Here is a 19,445-nt window from a genome sequence, read left to right as displayed (position 1 = left end):
GGCGTCTCGAAGGGGCGGGATTACCTTGTATCATTTAGCACGGCTCCGCTCGGTGTGTCTCGAGGTACAAAACAAGTGTTCCCTGGCCGTCTACCATTGACCCGCCCCCGCAAACCAGAAACAGCAGATACCGAGGAGTAGCTCAGAAGAAAGCCAGGCAGGAGCTGCCCCGTGAAGTCAGTCAGGCTGCCGGCACTGTCCACACAGAACATCGCCATTTCACCACCACTGGCCACGGGAACAACACTCCGAAATACAGGTACATTTCGCTTCCTAGATACGAATATCGCCGACATTATATTTGTTCCTCATTCAACAGCTGCCAGTCCAGGTCATAGCGTAGCTAAGCTTGTTAACCAGGCCTGGGAACGGCCCTCTGAACTGACACAGAAGAACGGAGCCGCGGAGCAGGTCAGAGATTTTAGGAGAGAGGGAGGCTGGGTCACCAGCGAAACGAGGCCCGTTGGGGCAGATCAGATGTCCACGCCTCCCGACGGCCTAGGAGTTCGTGACAGAGAAGCAAACTCGGGTGTAGCTGTGAACACATTTGTCTTGTCACTTTAACCACTGAAGACGTACTCTGCACTATTAATACTTGGATTCACCGGCTCACGTTATTCGGCTAGCCGTACTGTTAGCTAGCTCATTCATAGTGCTGTGGCAGTAGCTGCTCAGAACTTGAAAGTATTTCCCTGTCCCGTTTTATGGTAGAAACTACACGTGGACATGCCCACGGCGGTATTGAGACCCCACGGCTCAACGTTTTTCTGTCAGTCGAGCTCCCTGTCGACGTGCGACTCTCCCCTTTCGTGGTTGGTTTGGTTGTAACGTGTCAATCCGGAGCTAGGCTACTAGCTAGGAACATCAGCTCTTCCTTTCGAATGCCGTATCCACAAGCAAGCGACCAGCTGCTGAGGAGTTTGGTCGTCTTTACTAGGCCTAATATCTGACATGACCAATATGTTGCTGGGACATTTAGTCCTTAGCCTCCTTTTAATGAATGATAACTACATAGAACCATCTCAGATTTGTATTTAATGCGTCTTAAACGTTTAAAAGTTCAATAAGGATGTTTATATAACTTTCACTGAAGAGGAACATTCTGTCCTTAATTGTCCAACATATATGGAGACTATCCTTGTTATGGACTCGTTTGAAAGTTCTTATCGCGATAACTTTTAAGACCATGTCACCCTGCCCCGTTCCCATTTCCTTGAATTGTACTTGTCTTGGGATATTTAGTCCGTAACTCCTTGTAATGAATGATGACTACATACCACTTAAATATTGTGATTTTTGTATCTCAGATTTGTGCTGTTTGTGTTTATGTTGTCTATGTTGTTTTTTTTTGTCCGTTAAATGTTTAAAAGTACAATTTAGTGTTTTATTTAACTTTCACTCGAGACAAAAAAAATCTGTCTTTAATCATTTCAACATTTATGAAAACGATCCTCAACGTGGACTCGTTTGAAAGGGCTGGCCATATTGTCCACCCCATCAGTCTTGTTGATGTTGCTCATTTCCTCGAATTTTACATGTAGATGTGTGCTTATCTAGTGTACTGATTGTACTTTTAGTATCAGCTCATGTTCTTGTGCTAGCTTTCCTGAACCCTGCTGTGCACTTTGCCATCGTCTGCTTAGTTTATTACCCACATGTTGATAAGGTTGAGGCATCATCTTATTATAAGAGTTTAACTGTTCATTCTTAAGTTGATAATTGTTGTTCATCATTAAACGCTGGGATAAAAGGTGCTGCTGGAGAGGTTGTCTTAATTGAAGTGACTATTAAATTCTGCAACATTATAGATGCCAACTGCTGTATAACACCACAGAAGAAAAACAATCAAACGTATCAACTGTCGGGGGAGAGAAGATATCAGAATAGTTTACTTTGTACAAAAATAATAAAAGTATATAGTATAATTATAGTATAAATTAAAGATGACTAATCGATTAATTCAATAATTGTTGCAGGTACACGCCTGTCGCTGTCATAGCATTGTTTTTGATGTGAACTTTTATGTCCTGGCCTAGTTTTCAAGTGCTGTTATGTGCAGATTTTTGTGCCTGATAATTATCAGGAGTTCCCTCTGTCCACGTCTGCCAAATCAGGAGGCCTGATCAGCCTAGTGTCTAGAGATTCTTGGGAGCCAACAGCCCGAGAGATCTTTGTCCTCTGGGCTCATTTTGCTGCTGGGACAGGACAAGGCTCAGTCAGACTGCATAATGAAACGTGCACACCTTCAACTCTGAGGACAGAGAGTGAAAGAACGCAAGCAGGCTTCAATTTATGACACTCCACCCATACTTGTTTGCCAAGAGTCACTCGTTGCTTTAGGAGTTTTTTCACAGCTTCATATTGTCTGACATTGACTTTTCCTTGAAAACACCCCAACTGTAACAAGAATTTTGTAAGTTCGCTGCAAGTTAGAAAAGTCTTCATGCTGTGCAATTTGTGCGTTCTACCTGCTAGTCATCATAAGCCCCATTCACGGTCTTAGATATTTTAACCCTTCAACAGCAAGCATATCACAGACAACACGTTTGCGCAAGCACACTTTGTGTTACTGCAATTACACGATGGTTTGTGCTTTTGGGAAAAAAAAGTTTCTCAGTTTCTTGAAGCTGAGAAGTTGCAGTCAAAGACAGCATGTGATTTATTACTATAATGTTACTTGCGCTGTTTCAGGAAGCCGGCATATCAGCATCTTTGTCACCAGAGAGGAGAGTGTTGGAAAAATGCCTGTACATAGTTTTTTGGACATTGAGACAAAGACTAAAACAAATGTTATTTTAAATATGTTTTATACTGTTCAAATTTAACATGCCAAATCTGGTGTCCGTGTACAACTACACAACTAAACACTTTTTGGTTTTCTTTATTTTAAATTGATAATACACTATTTAAACATGCAGTACATTGTAACTAACTGCCAGATATTTAAAGTTATTCTGGAAAAATGGGAAAAAGCAGGTGTTAAAGGGTTAATGAGTTTTATTAAGCTGTATAATATGAGAGACTCATCTTCTAATGAGGTCACGGTTTAAAAATAATGTTTTCACCATGTCTGAAAGCAATGGCTAGTTATGTGTTCACAGTTCATATAATTATCATTGTTTCTGAATAATTTGCAGCCGATCGAGTGTAAAGGAATGCAAGGAATGCGCCCGAGAACATCATGTTCATAATGTATGAGGCATAGATTTCTAATCTCCTTCTACACTGTACTGTATTTGTCGAGGGTCAAAGCTCTTTAGAAAATGTTATCTAGAAAGAGTTGTTTCAAAAATGTTAGTCTGACCTTTTGGTTTATGCTCAGACTAAACACAACAATACAACAATATTTGACTTTAAAATAAGCCAAATATTGAATGTTATAATTAGCTGATTAAATTGTTTGTGTCTTCTGGAAAATGTAATGAGAGGTTTTTCAAAGTGGGAGTAGAATAGATTAAATCCTCAGGAAGCCTGCAATAGAAAGTTATTCTTAAATCTATTATCATGGGTAATCTCCTTACTCCGAATGAGTAAAGAGGCCTGCTTTACGACAGTGACTCCTTTGCTATTGGCATGTTTCTTGGGTATTAGATTGGACTGTGCAGCACTCGCTGCTGCTGCCAGTCTGTACTGTTAACAACACAATGGTGTCTTCATCATCCAGTGCTTAAATTGTCCCCATTTCACAAGGCAGTGATTTTATTTTGTTTATTTATGCGTGTGCTTTTGCACAGAGCCGTGCTAGGTGCAATAAATTCTTTCCTGGTGAACTATTTTTGATTCTGCAAAAAATATTTAATTTGCCCTACCAGATTACTTGGCTCAGAAATTCTGTCAGATCGCATACAATTTATAAATTACTGTTGCTATGATAAATAAGTCCATCTCCAAGTAAAGTAAAATCACCAAGTAAATTGGAAATCATTCCAGATTTATAAAGCTAACGGTTTGTATGGAATTATATTGGCAACCAGTGAACTGAAAGACATTTAGACCTAAATTGTTTTTACCTTTTGGCAGTGATTTTCCCCACAGTTCATTCTCACTCTGAAACAATTGCTTGGTTATGGCTCAAAGATACAAGAACATGAACTATCTTATACCAGATGCTAAATTGATGAACTCTCTGGACCTCTTTTTTTGACTGTACATTTTTGTAGATAGTGGAAAAACCTCTTTTCCCTTGGCTTGAAGTAGACACAGGCCGAATTGCAGCTGCGTTGGCCCTCAGTGGTTGACACTTGCATGTGGGTGTATTTTTACCTTGTGCAGATCATCCTGATATGACTTTAGAATACCACTGTGTCGTCCTTGTTGGGCTAAAGGAGGCAAGTGACTATATGGGGCTGTATGCCATGTTCTTTTTAGCCTAGTTGTGTCCTGCTGATGTTTTTGACCTAATTTGTTCCCTTCAAGCTAAGTGAGTGAAGTCCATAGCTTTTACAGTCATTTTTTTCTCTTTTATATCACTATATGAGGACATGGTGTCAAATGAGTCTTCTCTCTCATGTGCAAACTACATCTGTGTAGTTATTATTGGCGTTGACTGTGTGTTAAATGGCTGTTTTTCCCCTCCTTTTATTCAGAATGGCGGTGGATATCTATGACTCTCAGTACCTCCTCATTCTCGCCCCTTCTCTGGTCATCGCCCTCATGTTCCTCTTCTTCTGGCTCTTCATGAAGGAGACATCCTACGATGAGGTTCTGGCCAGGCAGAAACGCGACCTCAAGCTACCACCGTCCAAGCCAGACACCCGTAAGAAGAATGACAAGAAGAAGAGCAAGAAGAAGGAGAGTACCAGTGGTGGAGGCAGTGGAGGTGGTGGAGGAGAGTCAGAAGAGGATCTGCGGGACTTTGATATTGTTGATGGAGCCAACAGTTCCACTCCGGAAGTAGAGGAGGAACCGGCACCTGTGATTATACCAGAGCCTGCTCCACCAACACCTACTCATGTCCCTGTTCTGGTGTCAACTGAGCCTCCTGCAGGTCTGAGGGAGAGAAAGAAGAAGGAGAAAAAGGCTGCCCGGCTTGCAGCAGCCACAGCTACAGCCACAGCTACAGCCATTGCTGCAGCTACAGCTCCTCCCTCAGAGGAGCCAGAGGTAAATGGCTCCAAGCTGGTTAGCTGCAAAGCAGAGCCTCCTCTGGCTGCAAGCAAACAGTCAGGCCCACCCTCTCCCCAAATTGAGGTCCAGATCCAACCTGCCCAAGCGCCTGTTCAGGCTCAGACACCTCCCCAGACCTCTGGGAAGAAAAAGGACAAGAAGAAGCAAAAAGCAGAAACTGGTAAGTCGTAATGCTGGGTTTACTTGGGAAACATTCATATTTTTTGAAAGAGATGTCACATTCAGTGAATATTTGTGAGGGAGTTTAGCCAGGAAATATGCGGTGAAAAATCTGGTTTAAAAGTTTAGCCCAATAGTTTTGATTTATGCTGAATGTTTTTGGGACAAACAGGCTCACACTGACTGTACACTCACACTTGTTTGTCACTTTTCCAGTGGATGACCGGCAGCCAGAAGTGAAAGCAGAGCAGGCTCCAGCACCAGTCAAAAAGGATGCTCCTGTTGTGACTGAAACCAAAGTTTTGGACAGTGTAGCCCCAAGTGTTACTGCTGGCAAGAAAAAGAACTCTGCCAAAAAGCAAAAGACAGAGCCTGGTAATGATGAGACAATGGTCCCACATTCTAAATTCTGTATATGTTTCTGTAAAATATGTGCATATTTACCAACTGCTCAATTTGTCACTTTTTTCTCAAATACAGTAGAGGAACCTCGCGTTGTGGCTGACACAGCACCCTCAGCCAACCACCAGGCGACTCAGAATGACAATGTACCAGCTAAAGGGTCTGGCAAGAAGCAGAAGAATGTGACTGACAAGGGTAAGAGGAAAAGAACCGGTCACATACTTGGCTCTACTTACTATAACATGCATATCTGCTGTTCAGCTGCATAGTAATCTGCTCAACTCTCTCTTGTGGCTTTTGTGTTTTGACAGAGAACACGGAGGTGAAGCTGAAGGGACTGCTGTCTAGTCTGTCCAGCCTGGCTCTGACGGAAGCTGAGGCTGTCAGTGTGATGACCCTCCTGCGAGAGAAGAGTCCCAGTGCGTTGGATGCCTGGCAAAAGGTGAGAGATGAAGAAAATGGCACTATTTGCATTTGACAGGAGACAGGATAATTGTAATTGAATGAATCATGGCCACTTATTTAATTTTTTTCCTTTCATCACCAGGCTGCTGCCAGGCCTGATCCTGCTGCCCAGGAAAGAGAACGTCTCTTTACAACTCTTCAGGAGGAGGCCTCTATTGCCAAGGACAAAGTGAAACAGCTCAGCCAGGTCTACATTCCCATGCTCTACCACAAAAAAGATGCTGCATTATAATTTTTTTTTTTTTAGCTATTTCTTCAAGATCATTCTCTTGTTTAAAGCAACATGTTGTATGTCTTACACCTTTTGTGCTGCAGGAGCTTCAGGTGGAGAAGCAAAAGACGGGGAGGGTGGAGGCCATGATGAGGGAGCAACGTGCAGCCATGGAGAAGGAACTGGGGAGCATGCAGGGCAAGGCACAGGGCAGCTACCAGGAGCTCCAGACCATGCAGATGAAGGTGAGGGTGTGATTTCAGTTATTTATGTATGACTAATTTGTTTGTTTGCCTTTTTGCATAACAAAGGATTAAGCAGGCCCTTTGGTGTTTGCCTCAAGACTGCATGGAGACTTAATCCTATGGTTTGTGCAGTTCCAGCAGATGAGGGAGCAGATGGAAAGCCAGCTCAATCGACTGCAGCAGGAGAACGGCATCCTGAGGGACGCGGTCAGCTCTGCCACCAACCAGATGGAAAGCAAGTCAGTGCAACTCTACTGGTCACACTGTGTGGTCCATTACAATTTAAGCTCATTGTCTTTGTATTTTATTTCAGACTTCCTAGTGTAACATTACAAACCCTAATTGTATTTCAATTCATCAACAGCGTCTCTCTACAAAGCCCCATCAAATGTTGTCACAATAGTTCCTATTATAATGTTTGTGTGTTTTGCATGTTAGGAATTCAGCCGAGTTGAACAAGCTACGTTCCGAATACACCGGTCTGATGAAAGAGTTGGCAGATGGCAACAGCAAGCTGCAGCAAGAGGAGCACCAGAGGAAGTCACTGGAGGTCAGCTACAAGCAGAATGTGTCCCAGCTGGAGGTACGCTAATCCAGATGTACTGTGTGTTTGTTTAGCCTCTGCTTCAGTTTCCCCAGTCCGGACGAAAATGAACCAAGCTGCACTAAAACCCGAGTGTATGGCACAGCATTAAGTATGATTGGTGGGTGTGGCAGTTTTACCAGGGAAATGGGCGGAGGGTATAGTGGAAATCCTGGGGAGGGTTATGGGAAATGGAACCTTGGAAGATTCTGTTGGCTTTGGAAGCAGGAATGTTTGAGGCTTTGTGCTGTGGGTAAACAACACTTTCCTGTCCAGATCAGGCTTTCTTGCCTTTTACAACCATGATAGAAGTTGCCTACTCAACATTGACAGGTCTCCGCAAAGATCATGAGATTCTAAGAGAAGAATCAAAGTCCAGAAGATGTTTAGTATTTTAGAATGACTTTATTATTATTATTATTATTATTAAGAAGTAGAGATCTGATGATTCTAGCTCCATCATTCAACTGACATTACTTCTAGTGAAAGAGAAGACAACGGAACATTGTCACTGTTTATCTTAGTAGTTCAACAAGTCCAATGTAGGTTCAGATCCCTCAGGGTTACAGTTTAAATTGCCTTCAAATCATAAACGTCAAAGGCACTTGTGTGCTGTGGTGAGAGCTGTCATTAAATTGAATATTAATCTCAACCCCAAGGCCCAACTGCAGGATGCAAAGCGACGCTGGGAAGAACTGCAGAACTTCCTCCACAGTGTCAATGCTGAGAGAGAGAAGCTTCAGGCCTCTAAACAAGGTGTTATGACATTTGATGACATTTGAAATTCTATCGTAAGAATTCAAATTAAATTATATAAAGAATCGGGGTTCATTCAGCTTCTTGATGTCCATGGGTGCAGAGCTCCACAGCCAGCTTCTGGCAGCCGAGACAGAGATGAACAACAAGAACAAGGAGTTGCAGACCCTCCACAGCAGCCTAACAGAAGCCATGGTCTCCAAGGAGCGCCTGGAGCAGAGAGTGATGGAGCTGATGGAGATGTCACAGCACAGTCGGCCAGACGAGTCACTGCAGGCTCAGGTTCAGGTGAGTCACCAAAACACTGTATACAAAAATTATCATCACACAGGCCCCACTTTTTTTCTTTTTTCTTTTTCTTTTTTGAACATGAAATTATTGTCATCGGCTCATGTTTAATTTTATCAAATGACTTTTTATTGACAGCCAAACTATTTTAAACTGACATTCTTAAAGTGCATTTTCGTACAACACTCACTTCTTGTATACAACAACATTTATTTTTTAAAGGAACTTGTTAAAGAAAACAAAGGTCTTCAGGTCCACAACGAGACACTCAAAGTCCAGAATGAGAGTATGCAAGCCCAAGTCTCTTCACAGGTGTGTGGGTCAACCTCATTTACCCATCTTAAGTCGAAATAAAAAGTTTTTAGTCCGCTCATGAAATATCTTTTATTTCCTTCTCATTTAGGTCACCCATGTCTCCCATATTGAGGAGCTACAGAAACTGTAAGAGGAAAAAGTGTTTCTTTTTATTTTTTAGATATAGCGACTGTATTGGAAGTGCTTTATTTATTTATTTATTTATTTATTTATTTATTTATTTATTTTTCTACTCTTTCCTGCACTAACCAGATTATCTGAGAAGGAGTTGCAGAGGAAAAGTTTGGAGGATTCCCTGAATGCAGAGAGGAGCAGTGGGGCCAGTAGAGAATCTGACATGCAGGTATAGTCATGAAATTGCTTGTTCTAGAGTTTCAAATGTCAACATTGCATAGGTACATTTGTCTGCAGGAATTTGGTGAACATTCCATGTGCAGAGAGGGTATATGCATTGAAACCATTTGCACTGCCCTTCAAAAAAAACACGCGTTCATTAACATTTACAGCTGCCAGCTTACAATTTATACAACTCATTCAGTGCTTTTATAAATGTTTGACAGAATTGAGTGTAGTTCGTCAGTTCTGGTGTTGTAAATATCCTTAAAAAAAAAAGGTTGACCCTCTGTGTTCTCTGCTCTGCAGGCTTTGCACAATGACAACATGTCACTAAAGGCAGAGATTCAGAATCTGCAGGCACAGATTTCAGATCAGGTTAGTAGTGCACCTTAAGTTTCTTTTTGTCTGAAAAGCTGCCTTCTCTTTGACACACCCTCTTTCTCTGACTTTGACACTCCCCTTACAGACTGCCTCTCAGCTGGCTTTGGATCAGTTCCAAAAGAGGTGTGTGTGAAAACTGAAATACATTTTTTATGTTTTGTTTTAAACACACCAACTGGTTAGGCTTGTTACTCAAATGTTCATTAAAAATAATGACACCAATGCTTCCTATCCAGTGTCCGGGAAAAGGAAGAGAACATGAAAACTGTAGAGGGCCTGTTGGAGAAGGGGCTGATTGAAGTGGCCAACAAGGAGGAAGAGCTCAAGGTATCTGTTGTCTCTTGGCTACAAAATGTAACAAGTGATTCATACTAGATCCTGAAAACCTGTTGCCTCGCATACATTTCACCCTGCATTTTGCTGCTTGTCTTGTAATCACAATCCCTAATGGCCGAATGTCATCATTTCCCTGATGCAGGTTGTAAGACAAGAGAATGAGGCAATAAAACAAGAAGTAGAGGAACTTAAGAGAAAGACGGCAGAACAGGTGAGTTGTATTAGAATGGATTATACTGAGTGTTGCACCTTATTCTGTATTCATTTGTGTATAATTGTATTTTCCCGGATTGCAGGCATCATCACAGACAATAGTGGAGGAACTCCAGAGCAAGTAAGATCATTTAAGGTGGCAATTACTGTATGTACACACATCACATATATACAATATGGGGATCATGACATTGTCCAAAGGTCATAGAAATCCGTAGCAAGTGGACTTGGAAGATTTCTTGAAGATGTTTCAGCTTTCATCAAAAGGTTTCCTTAGTTGTGAAAGCTGGGCCACTGAAGAAGCTTCTTGGATTAGAGGTTTCAAAACTTCATTTGCCACTGATTCAGTGAAATTTGACGTGGGTGAATGAGCATGAGTATTTAGACATAATGTTGCTTTATTGCAGTTTGTTCTGACCTGTCACTGTCCATAATACACAGAGAGACAGGTGTATAACTATCAGTGTAGTTTCTAGTGAAAAATCTTTCAGTGGAAGCAGGTTTGCCAACCAGCCAGGATTAAAAGTGCCTAATTCAAGTCATAATTACATGTTTTGAAGCCACATTGTGAACAAATCAAGACTAATTCCTCTTGGCACTGAAGGACTCCCCAAACACACTCATGACAGTAATCGCTCAATTATTATTAAGAGATGCCTGTCTGTTAATCACATAATTGTCCAATGGTTCTACCGGTATGTCTCGCTTTTCTCGTCCAAACAAAGCCAGATATAACGAAATAAATGGAGACCGTCCTCTGATCTGTATGTGGGTTATCACGGCAACCATGGTAGTAAATGACACACTTGAACGTTCTTTGTTAAAAGAACACATTAGTGTGGATAGGAAATGCAAGAGCTGTCGGTCTGTTTGACCATTAAACGCACCACTTTTAAGTGCTGACCTGGATGTTGTTAGGATAAAGAACAGGCACATGAATTGCACAAGTGTCTATTAATTGAGGGAAGTCTGTGTCCATCTAACAGTGAGGATACACAATGAGCCATGCAGGCCCATCATTATGATTGCAAATAATAAGCTGATTGGGCAGTTCTGTATAATGAATCAATGTCTCTCTGTTCATTGTAGGATTCAAGAGAAAGACGTCAAGCTAAAGTCAATGGAGGAGAGTCTACAGACGGCACAAGGCAGCATCTCTGCCAGAGAAGAGACAGTTGGGGTGTGGACTTTTTTTTTTTTTGTTAAAATACAGTTTATCAGGAAACCACACATACCCGGCATTCAGTTGTTGGTGTTGTCTCTTGTCTGAAGCCGTGTTTATCTCGCAGGCTCTGGAGCAGCAGTTGGCCCTGCAGGCGAACGTGGAGCAGCTGAGACAGAAGGAGATGTCAGAAGAGCTGAGCGGCTCTGCTTCTCGCCTTCAAGAGCTCCAGGCTCAGTGAGTGCACACAACAGGTTGCCCGTGCAGTGCTTCTGTGTAGTTCTTACAAATGATGACTTCTGATTAACTCATTTCACCTACAGACTTGCAGAGAAGGACCAGGGGATCCAGACGCTGCAGGCTGAGTTGGAGGCACGGACTAAGGAGTTGACTGAGAAAATGGAGCAGGTGCTACAACAGGTTAGGGAAAAGTGACACATTTCATGGGTTTAATTAAATTAGATTTGCACTCTTGGCACGAAAGCAATGGATTTGTATTTTTAAGATCGAACATTTGATTTTAAATTTTTTATATTTTTCCTCCTCCTTCAATTAGCAATCGCACACAGTGGTTCCAAACCCAGAGTTTCTTGCAGTGTAAGTAATATGCCATGCCGTATCATAATAATTAACACTCATAGTTTTTTAGAAGCCTCCTTATCACACATTTACTTTGTCTCTTAGGCTGTCTGAGAAGGAGAAGCAGGCGGTGGATCTACGAGCTGAGGTGGCTGAGCTGAGGGACTCCGTGGAGCTCCATAGGAAAAAGAATAATGTATGTTTTGTACAGCGATCACCTGAACTGAATGAGACTAATGATCGCGCTGGTCTAGCCCTGCAAGACATCACTCCCTTGTGTGGTACCCCAAAACACGATGCACTTTATCCTGCATCCATAGTCCCCCTGTTGTTGTCCACCACCACTTAGTCTCACTTCCTTGGCTTTATGTTCTTTTAAAGCAGACATTAATACAAAATGGAATGATTTCTTTGCAACACGATTGCACACATCAGTGCAAATGTCTATTTTGATTTGGTTTGTTTAAGGTTGAGCGTTGCATAACAGGGCTTCCAGCCTACTCCTGTTACACTTGCCGTTGGCCATGACCGTTTCAGCAAGCTCGTCTGTGCTTGTGGGTGATTCAGAGCATTAGAAACTTGCCATAGTTGTGAGATGGGGATATTATTATGTGGGCAGATTTAGCCTAATTTCAAGAGAAACTGCTCACAGAACATGGTAATATACATGTCAGGGATACCTTGCATGAGGCGTGAGACTGGGACTCTTGATGCGATTTGCTTACACTTATTTATAGCGTTTGGAGTGCAGGTGAAAAACCAAATATAGTCATTTTGTGAGAAATGCATTCGAATTGTTTTGTTATTCTACCAGTCTCACTGAATGCATTTTCCCCGAGGCTGAACTGAAAGTAGTATCTCTCTGGAACTGACCAAAACAGGAGCTTCGGGAGAAAAACTGGAGTGCAATGGAAGCTCTGTCAGCCACCGAGTCCATGCTACAAGGAAAACTCAGCAAAGCTGTCAAGGTCTGACCCCACCCCACCCCCCTGCCCCCAGTCCACTTCACTCTAGCTCCAAACCGATGCACCTCCCCTAAATACTGTTTTTTTTGTCATTATTGATTGCGTGAAATTTATTTTCCACCATTATGTGTACCCATAGCAAAGCTGCATACTCATTTACCACATTCTCCATACGCTCCCCAGTTTTTTGTTTTGTCCTCAAATTTTTAATTGGCTGTGTGGTGAGTAACTGAATCCCATTGGGAATCTGAGACGGTACTTTTTTTTTTTTTATATATATACAAAAGATTTGTCCTTCCTCAAAGAACGGGCGGATGGCATGGAAATGAGTGTGCAGTCACCTTGAAATTATTTCATTAGATTCATTTTACCTTTTCCTGTCTTTCTGTCATGTGACTCATCTCTAGCATGATGCAACCATTCTGCTTTGTGACATTCATTTCGTCAAGATCACCAGTTGATTACTCAATGAAAGTGGTGAATGTCCTTTTGATTTCATTTCAAATTTCAAACGCCTCCGTTTCTCAATGCTCTGTATTCACAACTGAAACTAAATGTCAAACAAACTCTTAGTGCATTTCATTTATCTGCAGGTCCCTCAGTGTAGAGCGAGTTGCCAGATAGCGCTTCTATTAATAGTTGCAATTACGTGTGTATATTTTTGCTGTCATCCCCCTACATTAGTGAAGGGTACATGCTGAACCTCTAATGCCACCTGAGTACAGTAGAAATCACCTTCTCAGAGCTTAGTCCGGGTTTTCTTTGGCAGTGTGTGTACTGTCAGTGCATGCTGCATGGTTGTATTCAGCTCCACACTCTTCCCTGAGCTGCCTTGTGACTCAGCACGTTAATGTGAATAGTGGTGCGAGTGCCAGCTGGCTAGTGCCTGGCATACCTTCTCCCTGCAGGCCTCAGAGTGACAGTGCATGATGTTGGTCTATTGTGGCAGAAGTGATAGCTACTCTTTTATTTATTGAAGGGGTTTTAAGTTACTTTGTACCGCTTCATGAAAAGCAGATTGTTGCACTTGTTGGACATGATTTTCTCTGAATCTGACATCGCAGACTCTGTGTGTAGGCGTGGCCTATTTAAAGATGCTGATGCTTGCTTTGGCTAATTGGATGAGGGAGTAAGACAGGGTTTATCCCAGTGCCCTGCAGTTATACATTAAAAAGCTAACTTAATCTCTCCTGTGTCACTGACTGGAGCAGCATGATGGATGAACTAATAATGATCGGATTATTTAGATTAGAATCAGAAGAAGATGTCTATTACAAAGCAGGGAAAGGTTGTGGTTACATCTGCTCACATAACTGTACCTCGTCTTAGAAGCACTGATGTGACCATTCGAATGTTCCATCTCCTCCATCTGTATGTGTATATGTATTTTAAGAGCATCCTCCTTTCTCCCCCCTCCCGTCGACTTGCAGGAGAACCAGGCAGCACTGGCAGTGACTCAGGCTGAGTGTCGAGATGTTCTGCACAGACTTCTGCCCCATGTGCCTCTGCCCACTGAACAGGTTTGCATAGAATTAGATAATTAACTACTCCACCCAAGTAGTTATTGAATTACGTCGCGCTGCTCTAGCTTTGTGGTGACGTGTCTCTACTTCTCATGTCCTCGTAGAACCACCAGGAGTGGCTCCACAGGTTTGAAAGGGCAGTAGCTGAGAACCCCTCCACCCCTGCATCAGGGGACTCTGAGGTAATTGAATTACAAATATAAAGTTGAGCATAATTCATCTGTTTTTAAAACTCAAGAGTATCAACAAAATACTATTCTCTTACCAGGGACTGGCTGAGAAGCTAAAAGAAGCCGAAGAAACGCAAAAGATCTTACAGAAAGACTGTGAGACGTACAAGAAGGTTTTGGCAGAGACGGTGAGTTGAGGGTTTTTGTGTTGCACTCATGGTTGCACTGTGGTATCTGTTGCTTGCCAATACTGAGCTGTCATTCCTGCTGCGTCCACAGGAGGGCATCCTGCAGCGTCTGCAGAACAGTGTGGAGCAGGAGGAGTCTCGCTGGAGAGTGAAGCTGGAGGTGGCACAGGGAGAGCTCAAAGACGTACGTTATTCCTGGTTTAGCAGCACTGAAGTGATGTGTTATTGCCATTTTTCACTGCATCGTCATTCTTCTTTCTCTCTTCTGAATAGATGAGCCAGAAAGTCACAGCTCTGGAGCAGGAGATTGAGAGAATAAATGAAAGTGATGGAGCAGAGTTGGAAAATGTTCGTCTTCTTGAACCTCTCGCACATTTCTTTCAACGCATGATGTACATTCTGGCATAATGACCTTGTTTTTCCTCTTAAGTTGAGACGAGAAAAGCAGCATTTGGAGTCCGAGTTGGAGAGGGCAGAGCGTGAGAGCGCCACCTATGTGACAGAGGTCAGAGAGGTAAGCAAAACCTTTACTGGTTCAACTCTGTGGCCTGTTATCCTTAGTCATGTCACATCATTCATTCACATGAGCGGTGTCATGTGTCGGTTGCATATTCATGTGTTTTGTTTTGTTTTTATTTGGGGTTCATGCAATTCACAAAAACACAAACATTAAGCATGGTTGAATTGAAGGAACAGAATGTATGCTTCATAGTGAGCTCTAGTAATAACTTGGTTACTCCACTTATTTGGGGATGCAGTTGTGCAGGATCGTGTGCTCAGTTTGTCACTTCACAGCTCTCCCGAGTATTTGACAGAATTCACTTTGAGGAGATGCCACATGGCCTGAACAGATCTGATTACTTCAAACACTTGAGTGAGCAGTGTCACCCACAGACTCTCACATTAAGCGCTTCATCTTAAACTTAATTTCAGCTCAAAGATCTGTTGACTGAATTGCAGACCAGACTTGATGGCTCATATACAGAGGCTATGAGACAGAATGAGGAGCTGGATTTGGTAAGACGTGTTTCCCTTTAGAGCGAGAGCTCCTTTTAGACCTGTCCTTATTCCACTCAGCAGTGGCTCTGCACTGACTGCCACAGGATGGGCTTCTCTGTGGGTCATCATCTATATCCTCTGTATACATTGAGTCACGTGGAGAAGCCAATAACGTGACATTTTAAAGGCGCAAACATCAGAAGTTATGAATGATGACTCACCTTCACCCTTACTGATACTAAGACTAACTCTTCTCGCTCTGCACTGGCCCTCTGCTTTATCTCACTGCCATCAAACAAAATGGCTTATCAGTCACCTATTGCTTCCTCATACAGGGCCATTTATCTATCACTGGCTTTAATTTCACTCCACGCTGTTATTTCCTCCTGCTGTCTCATGTGCTTTGTTGGTGTAATTTGTCTCATTCATTGATTTTGTCTTGCTGTCATGACACTGTCTTTGAGTTGTCATTATTTGTCAATGTTTGCCTGCATTCAGACCCCACAATAGCACTGTCAATTTTCCTCATTCATTTCATTGTTACCTTCAACAATTGTTCAGCTATGAGTCACTGGCCAAAGTACACGCGTGTATATTCCCGGTAGGTTAATTTGTTAGGTGAGTTACTTGGCCACATAGTTTGTCTTGCAATAATGGATGAACTTATTGACTTGTAAAGTCTTGTTTTAAAATATCATGAACCATATGCGATGCCTAAGGGCTTTTGAAAATGTCAAACAAATTAATGTGCAACTGAAACTGGACTTCCTGGTTGATCATCTTCTCACCATTACCCGTTGCAGCCCCCTGCACTCTTTTACACAGTGCTACATGTGGTCTGATAATGTTCTAAACAGTACTACGAAAAACTATTGAATCTGTACTTTGTGGGGTTCAATGCAGGCAGTGTTGGCTGAAAGATGAATGAGTGTCCTGAAGAAGCTATAATGTACTGTAGAACCTGTGCTGAGCTTCTGCTTTAATTCCAGCTGAAAACCCAGCTCAGTGCGACTCTGTCCAAGCTGGAGGCAGACGAGCACGAGAGGCAAAACGTGGCTGGCGATTTGTACAAGGTAAGATAGATCATTTCTGTTTGATTTAATTTCAGATATACAGTAGGTCCAACTTGAGGTGAAATTGAATTGAAAGTGGATGGTTCTGTTTTCTTTACTCAGGCCCAACAGTCTCTTGACCTGATTCAGGGGGAACTCTCAAATGTGACGGACAATACTGCTGACCTGATTGAGAATAGCAGCCTGTCATCACAGAGTGTGAGAATCTGGGGCGGTTAGGGGTTCTGTAGTGGTGGTTTTGTCTTCACATGTATAATTATTATTAGTGTTTGAAATGAGCTCTAACACAGCCACGATGTGTCTGACAGGAGGAGACTGACAGGAAGGAGAAGATGACTGCAGGACTGAACCAAACAGTCAGAGAACTGCAGCAGCTGCTACAGGGTGTCAGCCAGAAACTCGCCAAGGGACAGGAAGGGGTAAAAGCATAAAGCATCCTACTGCCTTTACTGCAACATCATAGTATCAAAGTTCTTTCACCTCCTGTATCCAAGTTTGGAATATGAACATTGCAATTTGTGATTTATTCCAGAAGGCTGACAAAGATCTACCCATGGTATAGTGAGAGGAGGAGAGACTCCATGCAGCCACTCTGACTGCACTACAGCGACCACCTTTGACCTTTGGTCATATCACTACCACCATTACACCCTACGATCACACCCAGCCACCTCCTCCAACCAACCTCTGTCAATTCATCTGTACTGTAGGCAGCCTTCAACAGTCTCTGGTGGAAGTGCGGACGGCAAACCGGTCCCAGACTTACTGTTGGCTGAAAGGGAGCAGGCAGAGTTTACGGTTATTTCCAAACACTCCAGGCACTGTACCAAAACGCATACTACTCCTCTCCCACCACATTCCTCTTCTTCAGCACCATAGCCAGTTAATTTTTATTCTAAACTTAAAATGACATCCTGCATAATTAAGACTGCTTGGCAATCATTCCTGTTTAAAACACCTGTATTTTTCAATGAAATCGTTGTTGAATCCTGCAGTAGTTTTTGTTCGTCCCAAGACGACAGTGATACAAATTTCCAGCTTGACTTAAACTTTGGTTTTCAGTTCTTCTCATTTTTCTTTTTTTAACTTAAAGATATGTCTTGTTTAAATGTTCCGTTAGGACCTGCTGAAATACATGTAGTTGTTGATCCGTTTGCCTACTGATCAAAAACCTTCAAAACCTGTGCATCATCATCATGCATTCATAAATCCATCGCTCCATGCATAGTTTGGCTCAGTATTGGGTGGGAGAACAGTAGGTGTCTCGGCATATCAGATGGGTCACTACATGACTGTAACTGTGGAGATGCATGGACAAACTGTAGTCCAATCTGTACTGCAGTTCCATAACGACTGTAGTGTGGGGCCCTGGCTGTGAAAAGAGAAGTCCAGCGCAACAGTGTAGAAGTTTTTAAATCCGACTTCAACTACTATAATATGCATCCCATATCATCTGTAATCGACACTCACTATGTTATTACTCTGTGCATTAACACTGAAGATTTTGTTCTTTTTGTAACAGGTGATGTTAATAAAAGGGATGCTTGGTAAATCTCTCATGGTCCTGCGTTGACTTCTTCTTCCACTGCACTTCTTTTTTCCTACCACTGTGGGGCAGCACACAGATTTATTCAAAGATATTAAACTAATGGGATTCATGCACAGAGAAATGACTAAGCTTCTGCTCACGTAGCTTTTCCTGGTAGGTTTATTGTTGTTCACAGCACATTTTATTTGTTCCCTGTACATATAAATATGTTGATCATGCAGTGGCATCATTGAAATAATTTTGTATGACTATAAAGAAACAGACACTCTGCTGCCTTAAATCATGGAGTATTTTTGGTATGTCTAGTGTCCCACAATGCTATGACTGTGTTTAATTACCCAGAATATGCTCTGTTCTCTGCTCCCATATAAGGTTTTACAAAGTATTACAAAGCAAATGTGAAAACGACTGATCACTGGAGTGATCCAAAGCTTATTTTATCAAGGGCAACATCTTCCTTGGTTATGTTTGGGGCAGCAGCAGTCTGACGTGGGCACTTAAAACCAAGTATTAAACTGACTTGCTTTTGCATGTTAAAAGGTCTTAAAAACAACAGGACTGTTGTGCTGGTTGGGGATGTGGGGTGGGGTGGGGGGGTGTCAGGTCAGGGGCACGAGCAACATGGGATCAGCACATTCCTCACATTCTCCCACACTGTCATGCTACAGTCAGCTGATTGGCGCTCTAGCGTTTGCCTCCATGGAAAGCTCTCGACAAAACAGGTGCCACTGCGTCTGTGACATATTTGTCATTGGGTCACGCAGGGAGCGCCTTTCACAGCCTGCCAGAGGCTGTTGTGTACATGCAGTACCCTTCCTCCCTTCCTCCTGTGAAGGGATTGATTACTAATTTACAGTCAAACAACCGTTTACAAACAACTCGTTGCAGGAGGGTCTTTAAAGACATGAGATTACACTTGGTCAGACACTTCTGGACAGTCTCATGACTTCCATAGATAGTGTGATGTGTTCAGTTCACCAAAGAGCAGTGAGGAAGTAAATGGACGCTTTGTCTTTCCTATTTCCCCATTGCTCACACCATGTGCTTCAACTGCACAATTCAACTTGTTGCGATAGTTTTACTCTGCTCTGCAGGCTTTTTCCCCTCATGACATTTGGTACCTAAACTAAGATTTGTTACTCATTACATTGTTATTGTTAATATTACTACAAATGCGATTACATTAATATTACCACCACTACTGGCATAACATAACTTTACATCTCTGTGTGACAGGAACTAGTTTTGTGCTATGTTTTCCTTGATTTTGCAACTCCACTGGTCAAGGCAGAGGCTGCTCAGCCGGAGTCTGGTTCTGCTCAAGGTTCTTCCTGTTAAAAAAGAGGGTTTTTGTTCTTTTCCTGTGTTGGGTCTCGGAAGATAATATGATAAATAGACCTCTGCCTTGAGATCAAGTGAG

At 42.4% G+C, this 19,445-nt stretch overlaps 1 protein-coding gene across 3 annotated transcripts; it reads left to right on the top strand.

Moving 5' to 3' along the window:
* Positions 1–109: 109 nt before the first annotated feature.
* ktn1 (kinectin 1) lies at positions 110–18,032 on the top strand. Of its 3 annotated transcripts, XM_058614967.1 has the most exons (36): positions 110–259; positions 4,587–5,287; positions 5,503–5,661; positions 5,767–5,883; positions 6,000–6,130; positions 6,236–6,340; positions 6,469–6,609; positions 6,742–6,848; positions 7,048–7,192; positions 7,852–7,948; positions 8,052–8,236; positions 8,459–8,548; positions 8,640–8,677; positions 8,804–8,894; positions 9,194–9,262; positions 9,354–9,391; positions 9,505–9,595; positions 9,747–9,815; positions 9,901–9,938; positions 10,907–10,997; positions 11,107–11,216; positions 11,303–11,399; positions 11,536–11,576; positions 11,664–11,754; positions 12,440–12,526; positions 13,954–14,043; positions 14,151–14,228; positions 14,315–14,404; positions 14,496–14,588; positions 14,678–14,752; positions 14,835–14,918; positions 15,338–15,421; positions 16,393–16,476; positions 16,579–16,674; positions 16,785–16,895; positions 17,009–18,032. In XM_058614967.1, the coding sequence occupies exons 2-36, from the start codon at positions 4,588–4,590 to the stop codon at positions 17,036–17,038; spliced, it is 3,843 nt and encodes a 1,280-aa protein (XP_058470950.1). In that variant the 5' UTR covers positions 110–259; position 4,587; the 3' UTR covers positions 17,039–18,032. The 3 variants fall into 3 exon arrangements, with proteins under 3 accessions (XP_058470950.1, XP_058470952.1, XP_058470951.1); XM_058614969.1 differs by lacking the exon at positions 12,440–12,526; XM_058614968.1 differs by lacking the exon at positions 15,338–15,421.
* Positions 18,033–19,445: the final 1,413 nt, after the last annotated feature.

The sequence above is a fragment of the Solea solea genome, chromosome 18 (assembly GCF_958295425.1).
Source record: "Solea solea chromosome 18, fSolSol10.1, whole genome shotgun sequence".
Lineage (NCBI taxonomy): Eukaryota > Metazoa > Chordata > Actinopteri > Pleuronectiformes > Soleidae > Solea > Solea solea.
The sequence above is the reverse complement of the archived record's forward strand: the minus strand, read 5'-3'. Positions and strand labels throughout refer to the sequence as shown.